A 15,872-nucleotide genomic window follows, 5' to 3' on the forward strand; every position below is an offset into this window, starting at 1 on the left:
ATGCTGGTAGGGATGGAGCAAAGCCGCGGAGAAGGCTGTCAGATGTCACAATCGTCAGTCACGATGAAGAAGAAGACTTCCAAAAGGATAGGAAACTATCTTTGTGAAAAGTTTTCTGCTGTGTTGTGCACGCTTATCATTTAAATATGTCAACACTCTCATATGTTATTAATTATTATTCCCGTCGCTAAATTAGAGAAAAGGTTTCTTGTCATCTGGCAACACTGAAACTATTTTGGATCAATTTCAATGGCGTACAAACTATTCGGCCAGTCGAGTTATAAATACGACGCGTGTTACAACTTACAACGGCTTAGGTTGTTATTGAAAGTTTGGTTGTTTTAAAAGTTAACATGTCGAATCCTCGTGTGACTGTCAAACAGGGTGACCTTGAAGGCTTGGAGGATGTCACAATTGGCGGGAAAAAGTACTACAGTTTCCGGGGAATACCGTTCGCCGAACCACCTGTAGGAAAACTCAGGTTCAAGGTTGTTGATTGTATTATTTACTTACGCATTAATATAAATGGGATAATACTGAGTAAGCCATGTCAAGGATTTTTTGTAAAATGCCAGCTGTGATTGTTACGTGGGTATCAAACAAGGAACTGCAGTTTTACATTGAGATTTGAATGATTTGATTATGTTATGAATTATGATTAGGGAATCCAATCCCGAGCCAAAATTTTGATCCCGGGATTTCGGAACTACAAGTTGACGATCCCGGGATTGGCGTTTTTTTCGATAGTTACTATTTTTTTTATTTATACAAATAGCATTGATAAAATCGGTCAAAAATTTCTAGTATAATTTATACTATTTAAGACATTTAATGTTAATATTGTGTACGTTCAATCTTGGAAACACATGGGCCTAATGGAGTAAATAATATTGTAATAAATATAATAATGAGAAAGGATAACAGTTTTTTTTTTAAATTATTTAAGAAAAGATAGATAACATTCATAAAATTCGGAATATAAACAAGTGCCTGCCTGCACGTCCGTGGTACTTGCAGTTAGATGCCGTTCGCGTGCCAGAACGTCAGTGGCGTCTAGCTGGTTAAATAAACGAATTTATTATTCTTCTGATATTATTAAGATTGCGTATGACAACAAAAAATGGTTATTTATTATCCGTGAGTATCTGGCGATTCCCCCTGTGACATGTGCAGGTACATACACTTCACTAACATAATTTTATAGACATAATAATTGATTGTGATAAAAAAAACCAATCCCGAAGGCTTCGGGATTATGCTTACTAATCCCGGGATTCATAGGTATCGAAAAATGTCCGGGATCCCGGGATTGGATTCCCTAATTATGATTATGTCAATTATATTCTGTCAAAACGTTATGATTATAATTGTTGTTACTTCCCATCACTATTCATCACTGATAGTCCACATTACTTTCATTATTTTAGATAAAACTTTAGTGAATAAATTAAATTAAATTTATCATAGGAATGTGCCAAAGTTAAATACAAAAAAAAAACAACCCACAATTTGATAATATTGACTTTTCCAAGCCAAAAGGGTGTTAGTGACTATTCAGATGATCGCTACTATTCAGGAGAGCAAAAAGAGTGAAATAAGAACAACTTCGTTTCTTTACAACTTCTTTCTTAGTATTGGAGTTTTTTCTTTCATTTATGGATATTTTTTTGGAGTATTTAGTATAAATTAATTAATTTATTTGCAATTAGAATTTTTAAATCACTTAATTCCTTTTAGATGTCCGAGAAAAATGTTCATAAGGGAAACAACGATTTTTTTATTTTTATTATTTAATTCATGTTTATGTTTGTATTTCCGTTATATTTTATTTGTTTATTATAATCATTTTAATTTTGGTAAGTACTTAATATATACGTGCGTTACTATGGAAATCAATATGAAATGTCAAAATGACATTTCAGTATTCTATATTTATTAATACATATAATTGTCAAGTTTATATGATTCAACAGAATATTTAAAAACGTGGTATATAAAAAGTTCTTTTTATCTCGTAATTATTAAAACATTAAGCTAGCTAATATTTTCTTTCAAAGCAGGTGAACCGTTTCACAACCATGCCGATGGCATGGTAAAGACTACTACTCTTCGTCACAATTATATACGATATACATAGCTTAGCGAAGCAGAGCATACATAGCAGAGGGCGCGGGTTAGAATGTCGTATATTTTCAAAAAAAGATTTTTTCTATTTTGGTTATACCTACTATATTTCTCATATGTGTTTTCAAATTATGTATGTACCTACATTAATATTCTATTTCGTATTATAGTGTTGTACCTAAATGATTAATATTATGCCATTTTCTATATAATAATAATACATTTAGATAGATAGATAATGATGTTATCTATTAATTTTATTCCTCTCTAATCTAATCGACTATGTTTAAAATCAATTTTTATATTTTGAATTGTTCTATTATGTACATATAACAAGTTCCACAATTAAGTGGTGTTTTATGAATTTATATTATTGTTATGTATTATGACAGCGTTTCTCAATATTTCATTATTAGCGCACCCAGGGAACTCAGAAATAATGGGAACTGAAATACCTAACGTGTGTGGAGTAACAGGCAACCGATCTCGAGTGTGGAAGAATATGGAATAAACTTAAACACGTCTAATGAATACGCTTGTCCTTCATTCTGAAACTACTGTCGGTTTATTTATTGACGCTCATTCAATATTGTTGTATTTGAAGGTTGCAACACACACTATTGCACATCTATATTGTGTGTTTCATTTTTGTAGGACACTCACACATTCAAAACGCTGCGTCAAAATGTAGTGTATTGGGGAATAGCCTATCAGAATTCTATATATTAATCTGTTCTATGGGTGCACCCCTTTTGAGATATTGCTATTATCGTCATAAGAATCCTAGAACTACTTTCTATACGCTGCTATTTTATGGCACTGTATGCAATTCCCACTATAGTCAGGCCGATACACACAACTGTAAACTTCGATGGTAGTGCTAGTTATTGTTTATACTTTGAATGCAATATGGTAAACTGGTTGTAGAAAATGATGATTGTTGCATATTGAAATAAATGGAAATAATTTGAACGAAGCATGCAATCGAAAATCTGTATTTATTGCGGAACAGGTTATCGCAGTTCATTCGAAGATACTATCACTACCATCGTAATTCCAGCTCTCGAAGTGTAAAATTTCACGAACCGGAGCGCTAAATAATATTATTATGAAAATATATATTTATATAACAAATAAAATGTATCTAATTATACGTATATTTTATAAAAATAAGTGTGTTAGATTTTTTTGTTATAGTGGATGGTCAAATTAATTTTTTCGATTTGCGATTTGCGGAAATTTGCGATTATTTTGGTGATACCGGAACGGCGCTCCATTCCATTTCGAGCCTTGCGTAATTCGCAATTCAGTGCCACAATCTGTATGTAGTCGGCCTTGGCAGTATACAGTATCATGGACTTTATCGGGAACCAGAGACATATATTATATTAATTATATACGTGAAAATTCGGGGGTGCAAACGGCCGCAGTTATGCTATCGGTAGCCAAAATTGGGCAAAACACATTGATAATAGCGAAAAATTCTCATATACTTTGTATGTATTTATATACAATAATAATATTAACATTGAAGTGATTGTCTGTAATTTAGAAATATTTACCTTTAGATCGGCGTTCTCATTATTGACAAGCTACGCAAGTAAACAATATAGTTTTTTCAATTTGTCTCACAGTTTGTTCCGTTATAACCAAAAACAACTGGACCGATATTAATGAAACTTGCACAAAAGCTTATAGAGCAGTGGTTCTCACGTGAAATTTAACTGTGGCCGCACAATAGACATTGACAGTTCTTGGGAAACGTCTGGTGGCCGCACCAAATTTCACTTTTGTTGTGATTGAAAAAAATTAAAGTTAAATTTTTTTTACTAAAAAATGGATCAATTATTTATGTATAAACAAGTCCATTTAATAAAACATTTGAACATTTTAGTACATAATATTATTATTCATTTAAAAATAATGCAAATGAAATTCCTCAATACTCCTTTTTTTCAATGCGAGCCGCATGGCTGCTTCTAAGTTTACATCAGCTGTCAACTGGCTTCGATATTTGTTTTTTTATCAAGTGCATTACACTGAATGATCTTTCACAGTAGGTACCTATACAGTAATAGGAAAAATCGACAATGTTAATAAAGCAATAGTTGCCAAGTTTCCAATTTTTTGAATTGACTTTATTCTCAGAAACTGACTATTTCACACATGATCTCATCACAAAAACACATTATGGATCATTTGAGCTTGGAAAGAAATTTAAGACAAGTAATGTGTATTCAACCAATTTCATAATTTTATAAAAAAAATATTCTGTAAAGCGCTGGGGCTACAGCAAAATCCTCTGTGGCCACATGCGGTCACCTGGGCCGCACATGAGGACCACTGTTATAGAGTAATTACACTGTCGTAATAATTTCGCTGATTTTCATTTTGTTATCTCAAAAGGTTCCCACGTTGACGGGTAAATAAAGTGGTGCAACGGTCGCAGTGGAGTGGTGAGGTGAGGACAGCGCTCGAAATGTAAAATTTTACGAACCGGAGCGCTCGATAATTTTACGAAAATATTACCTAACATTATTACCTAATTGTATATGTATTTAAAAAATAAGTGTGTTAGATTTTTTTTATTATATGGCATATGTCGCTCAGACGGTCAAATTAATATTTCCACGAGACGGAGCGATAATTTTGGGGATGTTACGAACCGGAACGGCGCTTCAGTGCGTTCCGATCCATTTCGAGCCCTAGGTGAGGTGCGAACAGAGAGATATACCTACGCCTACATCCAACACTCAGTGGGATACAAACCTGTATTCAATTCGTTGAATAAAAAATAGGGTACTGTTCGATTATCAGGAATACAGCGGAAAACACATTTTGAAAATACCCGATATACTGGATTATTTGTTAGTTTATTAAACGTATTTAACTCATCTGTACTTACCTACATTCTGGAGGTTAATACGCTCAGTTTTTTTTACTAGAAAAATTATCCACGATATATAATATGCAACAGTTTTTAACTAATTTTATTCAATTCAATTCAATTCAATTCATTTATTTTTTTAACATATTGTGGACATTACAAATTATAAGTTTAAGACGTTCACAACATGACATTTAGAAACAAAGATATATAAATATAACAGTATTACATAAAAAAAGAGATATATCAGTAGATGTTATTAACATTTTTATAGTATTAGTTGAAAACCTTGAAACTTTTGACCTTCTCGAGTATTCGTAAAACAGCAAGATTTTGAATTTTTGTGGTTTATTTAACAATTTTTCCAAGTTCAAAGTTTCCAAATTTTTTTATGAACATTTATATAATATTATACAATAAACAATTCCCAAAACCTTTCATGGTGAAAACGTTCCAAGTTGACAAAAGTGACAATGTAATTTTATTACTTTTATTTTATAATAATTACAAGATAAAAAGAACTTTTTATATACAACGTTTTTGAATCATATAAACTTGACTTGACTCGCTTAAACGATCAAAAAAAATTGTATTTGATAGAAATAATACTGAAATGTCATTTTGACACTCATATTGATTTCCATAGTAACGCACGTATATATTAATAATTTAGTTGCTAGGTAGTATTAATATATTATAAAATTTGCTTTACGACAAGTGCCTTTGATCACATTGTGAGGTTTATCAAGACACGTCGTAAACAAGTTCTTATAATATGAGGTAAAAATTAGCATGTACCTACCTATTTACTATTAATTATTTCACTATGTCGCGCCCCAGCATTGGGACACAGCCCAAGCACAATATCGCGTAATTTCCTCGGTCCATAGCCATGTCCCGCGTCTCCCGCCATCTGAGACCTGGAGCGTGTAGATCGCTTTTGTAGTAACGTTTTTTTTTGTAGCACCGTTGCAGGTTGAAAAAGGTTCGTCCACGGCGAATACTTGAGCATCCTAGGAATCACCGTTGTAGGAGGTCACGTTAGATAAAAACAAAATAGTTTTTGAATGATATTATTAGATACTCGACAATATAAGCCTATTTTCGTGGGTTAATTAATAATTCATTTGTTTTACTCACAAATGATTTAAAATACTCATTATAATGTAAATAACGCCATTGAACTTTCAGTAATTCGTAACAATCAAAATATATTACAGTCTTTATTGTTTTACTGGCCAGTGAACTGATGATAACCCATGAGTCGGCCATGACCCATGTACATAATAATATGCATGTAGATATTGTAAAAATTAATAAACAAATTTACAAATTGGTGTATACTAACTATAATATGTTAAAAAAAAACTCAGTGCTTTGCGCCTCGGTAAGTACCTACATACATTCACGCAGGACATACTGTTATCATCTCAAATATTAGTATACAGCCTCTGTAACAATTCAATTTCTTATATTGTTAATTATAATTATGTACTTAACTTTAAAATCATCGATTCTAAGATGATCATATTATGGACCTCCACAGTGTGGCGGTTGTATTAACAGATTTTTGTTTCTACGAGAAATGGATGTTAGCCACTTGCCCAATCTCTAATAGATCATCTAAGTATAAAATTTAATTTTTGCACCCATCTTGGAACTCAGGTTTTTCATTCAAGCTATCAAATACCGAAATTATTTCAGTGGTGTTTGTATAAAATATCAAGTACAGATGTATATTATGTAATTTATGTAATAACTAATAATATTATGGGGGGACATGCTCAGCGTACGTCCAAATGGAGCTTTTATGCTATTTTCAAAGCATGATCCTGGACATTCCTTAAACGTTGTAGATAATCTATATACATATAAAAATACTTTATGCAGACATCAAATGTTTAAAATTAATATAAAGGATAATAAGGCTTCAAAATTATGTAAATATATTATCTACAACGTTTAAGGAATGTCTAGGATCATGCTTTGAAAATAGCATAAAAGCTCCATTTTGACGTACGCTGAGCATGTGGGCCGTTAAGTGTTATGAATTATAACACTTAAATAAAGTGTTTTTATTGGAGAACTTGAAAGAGTGAACTTGAATTTTTCGCAATAACCGTTGAATAAATATTTTTCCTTATGTTGGTATTATTGGTTGCAATTATGGATTACCTAATGAAAATACTCATTCCAGTATTTTGAAATATATGGACAAAACAGAAGTATCTACTACTACGTGGCATTGGTGGGTTCCAAGGCTATTGGATGGTAACAGAAGTAAGCCAGACATCGCGTAACTTGACAAAAATACAGCCATGTTAAGCCTTTTATGTTGATAATTAATACACTTGTTTTCACTTTCAATACCGAATATATCGGTATTGTCCAATAATTTTTAAAACCGGTTTTTTCGGTATCCAAAAATAATGGGATACCGGTTTTTAAAAACCGGTATTGCAATCCCTAGTGCTAATGGAAACGTTCTTAGAAACGAAAGTAGTACATTGCCAATCTTCGGTTTGGGCAAATTCGATATAAAATCTCATTGGCTGAAAAGCACTCCATACTAATCAGTCGATACCTAATTGGCTGCATAGCGTTTAATACCAATCCGTCGCTTTGACTCCGAATACTTTACAAACAGCCAGAAAACGTATGTGCATCATATATTATGTGAGTTTAGATAAATGATTATAATATATTGAATCAATGCATTAATTGCAAATGAAAAAAGTGTCCTGCCATTATCATTAGGTACTTACTTATCTACCTAATGTTATTTAGTTGAACTAAAACAGAGTTTTACAACCTTTTGAGGCAGCGACCCTGATTGGGTAATATGTTTGGGTTCGCTACCCACAGTCCACAGCCTTTTTAGCCTCTTAATTTATCCTTGTATAAATGTTAAAAGAACGTTATAATATTTCAGTCCTAAAAAATAAATCCATGGCACAAGTATAAAGTGTGCCACAAATGGCTTATGGCTAATTTAGTCATTTATTAGTCTCATTATGTAATGTTTTTTCAGTTTGAAAGAAGAAGATTTTTATATTAATTTACCGAACAGTAAATGATGGATCTTATGGAAAAATTGCTGACATAAGTATTTTGATCTTTGTCTTGCGTAATTCCCGGGTCTTTTCGGATGAAAACTTAGTTAGAAGCAGCCTTGAGAGTGGGTCTATCGTTTGGGCCCCGCATCAGTTGAAGTACGGCCTTATGGCGAAGAGAGTCCAAAAGAAATTTTTAAGACTCCTTTACTTTCGGCTGTATGGATATTATCCGTGGCTCTATCCGACTGATTTTCTCTTAGGGATGCTTACATACTGTAGCTTAAAATTTAGAAGGGATCTTTATTTAGCTACATATTTTTTCAGACTTATACGCGGCGTAAATGTGAACTCTGCCATTCTTGGTGGTGCTGGCTTGTGTGTCTCTGATAATTACCTTAGGAATCGAGGGCATCCGTTGTTTGTTCTCCCACGGTGCAGAAATAACCTGCCATTAGTAATGCCAATTAGGAGGGTAGTAACCATGTTTAATGAAATCGCTTCGGATATTGATATATTCCACTTACGTGAGGTGAATTTAGGTGGACGTTGTTTTATAAGTTTTTAAGATAGGGTCTATCAATGTTCACTCTGTGTGCTTCCATCTACTTTTATTTTGTTACTTATTTTATTTATTTTCTTATTTTATTACTTATTCTCTGTATTTTTATTTTTTAAAATTATTAACACTTATTTTATGTCATGTCGTGAACGTTTTGAATTTATAATTTGTTATGTTCATTGTATTATGTAAAATAAATAAATTTGAATTTGATAAAAGTGGTGATACGAGTATTATCGAAAAATAAGTCTACGTTATTTCTATCGTAATAAATTTTTGGATTGTCACTACGTATTCTTCCTCCTTCTTTCCTCGACGTTTCGAGGTCATTTCAAAGATAGATAACGACGTATTGCTATGTGTATAATTGCGAACGTCGCTCTAAGTATGCATTTGATATTTTGCAGCCTCCGGTACCACACGCTTCATGGAGTGGCGTCAGGGATGCTACTAAAGAAGGCAGCCCATGTATGCAAATCGATTTATTAACCAGGGCATTAGCTGGAAGCGAAGACTGTCTATTTCTGAATGTATACACACCTCAATTGCCGCCAAAAAATCAAAATGGTGGCTCCTTACCTGTCATGGTGTACATCCACGGTGGAGGCTTCGTCTGTGGATCATGTATACGCGACGAATTCGGTCCAGACTTCATCATTGAAGAAGATACAATTCTTGTCACTATAAACTATCGATTGGGACCGTTGGGATTCTTATGCCTTGACATCCCAGATGCACCTGGAAATGCAGGCTTACGAGATCAAAGCCTTGCATTAAAATGGGTGCATGAAAATATACAATTCTTTAACGGTGATCAAAATAATGTCACTATTTTTGGAATCAGCGCCGGATCTGCTTCTGTCGAGTATCAAATCTTATCACCAATGTCTAAAGGATTGTTCCATAAAGCGATTCTTCAATCAGGATCTACGTTGAATCCTTGGGCTAGTCTAAAAGAGCCGTTGGTTTTAGCAGAAAAAGTCGCGAAGAAACTTGGAGTAGACAACAAAGACCCGAATGAATTATTGAAGTTTTTAATAGAAATGGATGTGGGAACATTGGTTAAAGTATGTGCTTCAGCAGGAGATAAGGAAAGTGTAGAAGCTGGAGAACTGTTTCCTTTTACTCCTGTCGTAGAAAAGACATTTGAAGGTCTTGAAGCATTCTTAGACAAAAAACCAATAGATTTAATAAAATCTGGTAATTTTTCTCAAGTTCCAACGATTACAGGGATGTGTGAAAACGAGGGCGAGCTTTTTAAATTCTTCTATGAACCTGTAGTTGGTAAAATTGATGAGAAGATATTATTAAGTCTACTGCCTCCGTCGTTCAAAGTGGACAGAGACAATTACGGAGAAGCTTTTAAGGATGTCTATAAACTCGATAGTAATCGACCGGAGGATCACGTGAACAGTTTTTTGTCTGACGTTCTTTTCGTTGGTGGAATTTACACCTCCTTCAAGAATAGAATGCGCTACACAGATGACAAGGATAACTATCTCTACATGTTCTCCCATCTTGGAAACATTAACTTCGTCAGAATGGCTTTTAATATCACGACTGATACCAAGGCGTTGCACGGAGATGATACTTGCTACGTTTCGTTAAATGCGAAGATAAGCCCAGACCTGGCGACACCAGAAGACAAGATTGTGCGGAGCCGCATGGTGAAAATGTGGACCGACTTTGCCAAAACTGGGTAAGTGAATAAATCTCATCTTAATTCGATTAGATCCCTAAGTGTGTAATTGTGTTTAATCAAATAGTCTCATATTTTCTTCAAGTTCAAATCATAGATTTTTTTTTTTTTAAATTGACTATAGAATCCGATATGAATCCTGACCAACTCTCGAAGAGGATTCTGAACAGATTACAATATATGTTAGCCACTTGCTTGATACGTTGAGTCCAAACCATGATGTCTCTTAAGGGTATACTTCAGCTGAGGCATGGTCTAAAAAGATCGTGACTACGCGACCCGCAGATTGTGTAAACGACGCGTGCAGAACAAAACTTAATTTGTCATAAAAATTCAACATGCGTCCATTTAATGTTATGTTTATTGTTATATTAGTAATAATAATAATAATATATTCATTGACATGTTTTCTTTTTCGAGTAAATGGTTAACGTTTTTTAGTCATCTTTACACGATTTAAGAATATATTCTTCCGACGCCATCACAAAACAAATTGACGTGGTCACAGCTCGACTATCGCTCTCCAATTGTCAACGAGTCCGATATTTCGTCCGACCTATTGTTGAAAATTGTTTGCCGTTTCACTGAAGTATGCTCTTAAGGACATCTTACCCGAATACATTCCATTGAAAATTAAGATGATGAATTGCCAGACAAAGTATTCGAACCCGAGACCCACAACTTTACATGCAGACACTACTACTTGGCCATCGCATCTTGATTTATTAGTAGTTTATTTGATTCTTATAAAATATACTGTTTCAAACTTTTTGTGCCACCCGCACCTTTACAAAGATATTTTCTTCAGCTTATTTCTTATTTTTGAGTTTATTAAGTTCACCAAAATATTTATGCTAAAATCTGTTTGGAAATAAATTGGAACTGCGTACCTATCTATTCCATACACAAGACTGCTATCGGCAGCTATCAAGGGTAGTTTTCTATCGAAATATTAGCACTTATTGTAACAATTACAATAACTTAGTTGTAATTTTTACAATAAGTGCTATGTTTTAACAGCACTTCTATTGGGTGTGCTAAATTTTAGAGCGAGATAGACAGTTTTGACTGTTTAGAGTTTAGACTTGTAACTTATTGTAACAATTATAATACTTCGATACAAACATATGAAAAACTATCCTCGATAGCAGTCTTGTGTGCAGAATAGCCAAATTATTAAAATAAATACACCAGTTTACTTACCTAGGGTCGGAGGATTTTCACTGGGGCCCTGTGCCAATACGTATTGAGACGTAGCTTTAGCGTAGCTTTTTTGTTCATTAATAATCACTATGCTTAGGATTTTTAGGTGCTAAAAAATGAATAATAGGTACCTAACACATGTATATATAATTGGAAAATATTTCATAATATGTGCTAAAAATTTAAGTAAGTACCTATTACAATAAATCATATATATTTCAACAGTTTAATTTATTATTTATTCACAAAAAGAAAACGCTTTATTACAATAAATAATAAAATAATGCTTCAAATTTTCTAAAGTGAATCTTTGACGATTTGATCCTAGATATTTTTAAATATGGAAAAACTTCTTTTGCACTTGGTTCTACTACAGATGTTATTATTGCGTATGTAAATGAAACTGTTTCTGAAGTAGAAATAATTGAAACATCTGAGGCATCTGATGGATTTTCCAAAACAGCTTGAATATTCTGCAGCGTTTGGAGTCCAGTATTTTTATTTAAAACAATATTTAATGTTGTACTTATTTTTATTCCAATTGGTCCAGGAACATTTTCTTATTTTAGCAGCAGTATTGTTTAAAATATTAATTTGCTCTACTACTTCGTGTTGTATATTATGATTCTCACATTTAAATTGTGTTTTCTAGTGTTAATGTGTAAATTAATTTTGTGTTTACGTGAAAATATGTGCTTAAACCTAAAATATGTAAAAATATGAAATTATCAAAAAATAGTTAAAAATATGTGCTAACAAATAGGGCTTAAATGTTTCAAAATATCTATCGATTTTTGTGTATAAAACCAAGAATGACATACTAGCTTAAATTGTCGTCATTAGATAGGAGGCTCCTAGAATAATTGGTTAATGCACAGCTTGGCACGACACCAACGGGCTGAAATCCCGTCGAGTTTTGTATTTTTTTTTCAAATATATTTTTTTTCTGGGGTGTTTGAAAGTTATGTTTGTTCAATATATGGAATGTTATATTCTCAAAATCTTGTGAATCATTTGAATAAAAGAAATGGTTTATTAAAATATGTTGTGATTTTCTTGTTTTTAGAAACCCAACTCCGGAGCTGTCTTCACTCGTCAATCAAAAATGGCTTCCAATAACCGATAAAGAGATGCACATGATGGAAATCGGGAAGGATCTTGAAATGAAATCCATGCCATGGAAAGAGAGGATGGACCTATGGGAAGACTTATACAATAATCAATAAGGCATCAATAATTTTTTTATAACTGTTAAATATAAGTTTCAAATAATCTAACAATATGACTGTGCAGAGGTGGGCCACTTTATGTCTTTTTACTATCTTTAAGGACCGTTTCAGACGGGAGACCGGCGTCACGCTCGTATTTAATAAAGAGGCCTTTGTATTTGAATAAAGGGGCCTTTGTATTATGTTTATGAACGCCCCAAAGCTAATGAGTCAACGCGTGTCCGGTACACTTTTCCGTCGACCGCTACATTCTCAGGCCGCCGATAGACTTGTTTTTATTACCGCAGCCAGTTTTATGTTCTAATTTATAACGCAAAATTATGCGTCGACTCATTAGCTCCGGGGCGTTCATAAACATAATACAATTGCCCCTTTATTCGAATACAAAGCCCTCCTATATTATATACGAGTGCGACACCGGTGTCCCGTCTGAAACGGCTTTAAGTCTCTAAATGTGAAGTCAGTTTATGAATTAATTATATTAATTCAATAAAAAAATTAATTGATTCATACACATATTAGAAGGGCATAGTTTGTTGTACGAAACTTATCCTTTATTTTTTTCATTCAGTAAAGAATTTATGTTTTGTTTTACTAAGCTATAATACAGTGGTCCCCAAACTCAATAGGGATGTGAGCTACTTTCAGAAATTGAAATTGTTTGGTGAGCTACGTATACCTACATATTCCTTCTTTAAATTTTTTATCATCATCCTTTATCGTACCATATTATATAATATTATTAAGTATATTACTTACTTAAAATAAATTAAGACATCGGACTTCCAATAAAACAGGGGTAGTCAACTTGGTCCCTATCGCTCCAGCTTTAATGGTGGGCGGTAGGGTTATTAAAAACATTTTCATTATGTTTTCAAAATGTTCAAAAATTGAGCCAGATATCCAGTATTTAGTTTCGCAGCATTAGCCTCAGGGATCTCCTTAATAATTTAATTAATTAAATGTAATTTCATCAGACTTCATGTTTCTATGTATGTATAAATACAAGTTAGATTTAACTACAGTAAGTTGTTTTATAAAGATGTATTCTGCCAAATTTAGCGAAAGTCTGACATAAAGTATTTGGTGAGTAATTATTATTATATGTGTTGCTGTAACACTGTTTTATAAATTTTATAAAGTAAAGTTTCCTCCCTACTTTATAAGTCACCATTACTGTGGAATCGGTGGGCGGTTAGGATATTTTACTACTAACAGAGATACAAAAGTGGGCGGTAGGTATAAAAAGCTTGACTACCCCTGCATAAAACATAAAATGCGTCATAAAAATATCTTGTGAAAGTAAACATAATTAGTGAAAAGAATGGCATTCGCTTTCCTCCACATTTTTTTCAATTCTCGGCAATGACATTATGGACGAATCATCTGGAAAAGAAAATGACACTCACTTTATTGTCTGGTCTGCCGAATGGCATAATCTATTCTAACGCCATTACAATAAAGGTGATATTGCTATAAATTCCTGTCGGGTCTGCCGAATGGTTCGGTTCGAACGGGTTCGCTCAAATGAACATTGACATTAGAAACACTGCTCTAACGCCATTACAATAAAGGTCATATTGCTATAAATTCCCGGTGCGTGATATCGCATAATGGAAATTACGTGACGTCTACCTATACATGCGAATTTACTTGCTAGCTACTGTATTGAGTGCGTCGTCCATTAATAATGTCATTGATTCTCGGTGAGTACTGTGTCACTCCCATCCGAATGCAATTATCAATATGTACATAATATGTGAGTCTGTTTCTATATTTACTTTTAACCACCTTCATAGTGGAAAACGTTGATTCACATAAGTAGGTATAACAAAACAATGCCTTCATTTTGAGCGCAATAATTCGACATTAGGTTACCTTACTTTGAAAAGGTTCTAACTGACATTTTAGCCTAAAATGACTTTTTGGTGTAAAAAGGTTTCATTAGCCATATTCTATAATATACGTTCATTTCAGAGTCATCTATTGTCAAATATGGGAATTAGCAGTATTCCGGAGTTCTATCTACATGTTGTCTTTTTATATGCAAAATATGACCATTCCAAATTTCAAACGCTCATAAACTGCAATTAGAACCTTTTCAAAGTAAGGTAACGATTAATAAAAGAAGCTGAAACAAATTGTCCAAGCAGCTCAACTTTTTTAAAGTCACTAAACCGCAAATTTATAAATATGATAAAATTTTAATATCCTACGTGAGTTACCGAAAATGCCGCCGCGAGCTACCGGTAGCTCGCGAGCGACATACATACATTATCTACTAGATAAAAGTTACAGTAGGATTTTTTTATAAGCTACTCGTAAGCAAAATAAAAAATGTGTGCATGTCTCAATTAAGTATTATGAAACTTATTCTTATTATATCAATACTAGCGACCGAAGGTACTTGGTGGAATTTGAATTTAAATTCTAATAGTGTGTGTCTACCTTTGGTGAGTGTACACGGCGCCTGAAGATGCCGAAAGGCGAAACCCGGGCCGCAAAAAATTACCCAAATGGAATAGTACAAAACTTAAATCCATTAGAATTTATTCTTATTTTATATAATATTATTTGTAACAGTATAAAGCACAAATTATAAAACTGCATTGATGCACTGTTAAGGCCTAATTACACCAGCATCTCCGAGACCGAACACATTCAACGATCATCGTGAGAAATCGTCGATTTTAAACACCAATAAATTACACGGAACGATTCAGTTAAGCTATCTTATTTTTATCGTATGTTGCCCAAACATCAATTAAATTTACAATAAAATTAACTATTTGTTTTTATCAAAGTAGTAAGTATGCGATATTTAAATGAACTATCAGTGTTTCCCGACCTTATTTCTGCCAAGCCCCACTTCAAAGCTTCAAAAATCTCCATGCCCCCTTCAAAATTTTATAGTTACCTAACTAATTCAGAAAAAAAAATGAATAATTGCTTCAAATAAAAAATGCACATAGGCAATACCATTTTTAATTTAACTTTCGTAAGTAAATATGTATATTATAACGTTACATGTACAACTCGGAAGAAAATTAGTGCGATCCTTGTGCTATGCTTCGTCTTCGATTTTCTAGATGACCTTTTTTGCCCCCCAAAACAT

General features: G+C 33.2%; 1 protein-coding gene across 1 annotated transcript; it reads left to right on the plus strand.

The window, feature by feature from the left end:
* The first annotated feature begins 312 nt into the window (after nucleotides 1-312).
* LOC147073112 (juvenile hormone esterase-like) lies at nucleotides 313-13,065 on the plus strand. Its single transcript, XM_085945514.1, has 3 exons — nucleotides 313-488; nucleotides 9,034-10,325; nucleotides 12,595-13,065. The coding sequence occupies exons 1-3, from the start codon at nucleotides 354-356 to the stop codon at nucleotides 12,752-12,754; spliced, it is 1,587 nt and encodes a 528-aa protein (XP_085801640.1). The 5' UTR covers nucleotides 313-353; the 3' UTR covers nucleotides 12,755-13,065.
* Nucleotides 13,066-15,872: the final 2,807 nt, after the last annotated feature.

The sequence above is a fragment of the Rhyacophila brunnea genome, unplaced genomic scaffold, assembly GCF_057557595.1.
Source record: "Rhyacophila brunnea isolate RB1 unplaced genomic scaffold, BYU_Rbru_1.0 scaffold_18, whole genome shotgun sequence".
Classification (NCBI taxonomy): domain Eukaryota; kingdom Metazoa; phylum Arthropoda; class Insecta; order Trichoptera; family Rhyacophilidae; genus Rhyacophila; species Rhyacophila brunnea.

Excerpts from the sequence above, each read along its gene's own strand:
- LOC147073112 (XM_085945514.1), top strand. The coding sequence starts at position 354 with ATGTCGAATCCTCGTGTGACTGTCAAACAGGGTGACCTTGAAGGCTTG. Across the intron at positions 489-9,033 it reads TAGGAAAACTCAGGTTCAAG|CCTCCGGTACCACACGCTTC; the intron begins GTTGTTGATTGT and ends GATATTTTGCAG. Across the intron at positions 10,326-12,594 it reads ACCGACTTTGCCAAAACTGG|AAACCCAACTCCGGAGCTGT; the intron begins GTAAGTGAATAA and ends TCTTGTTTTTAG.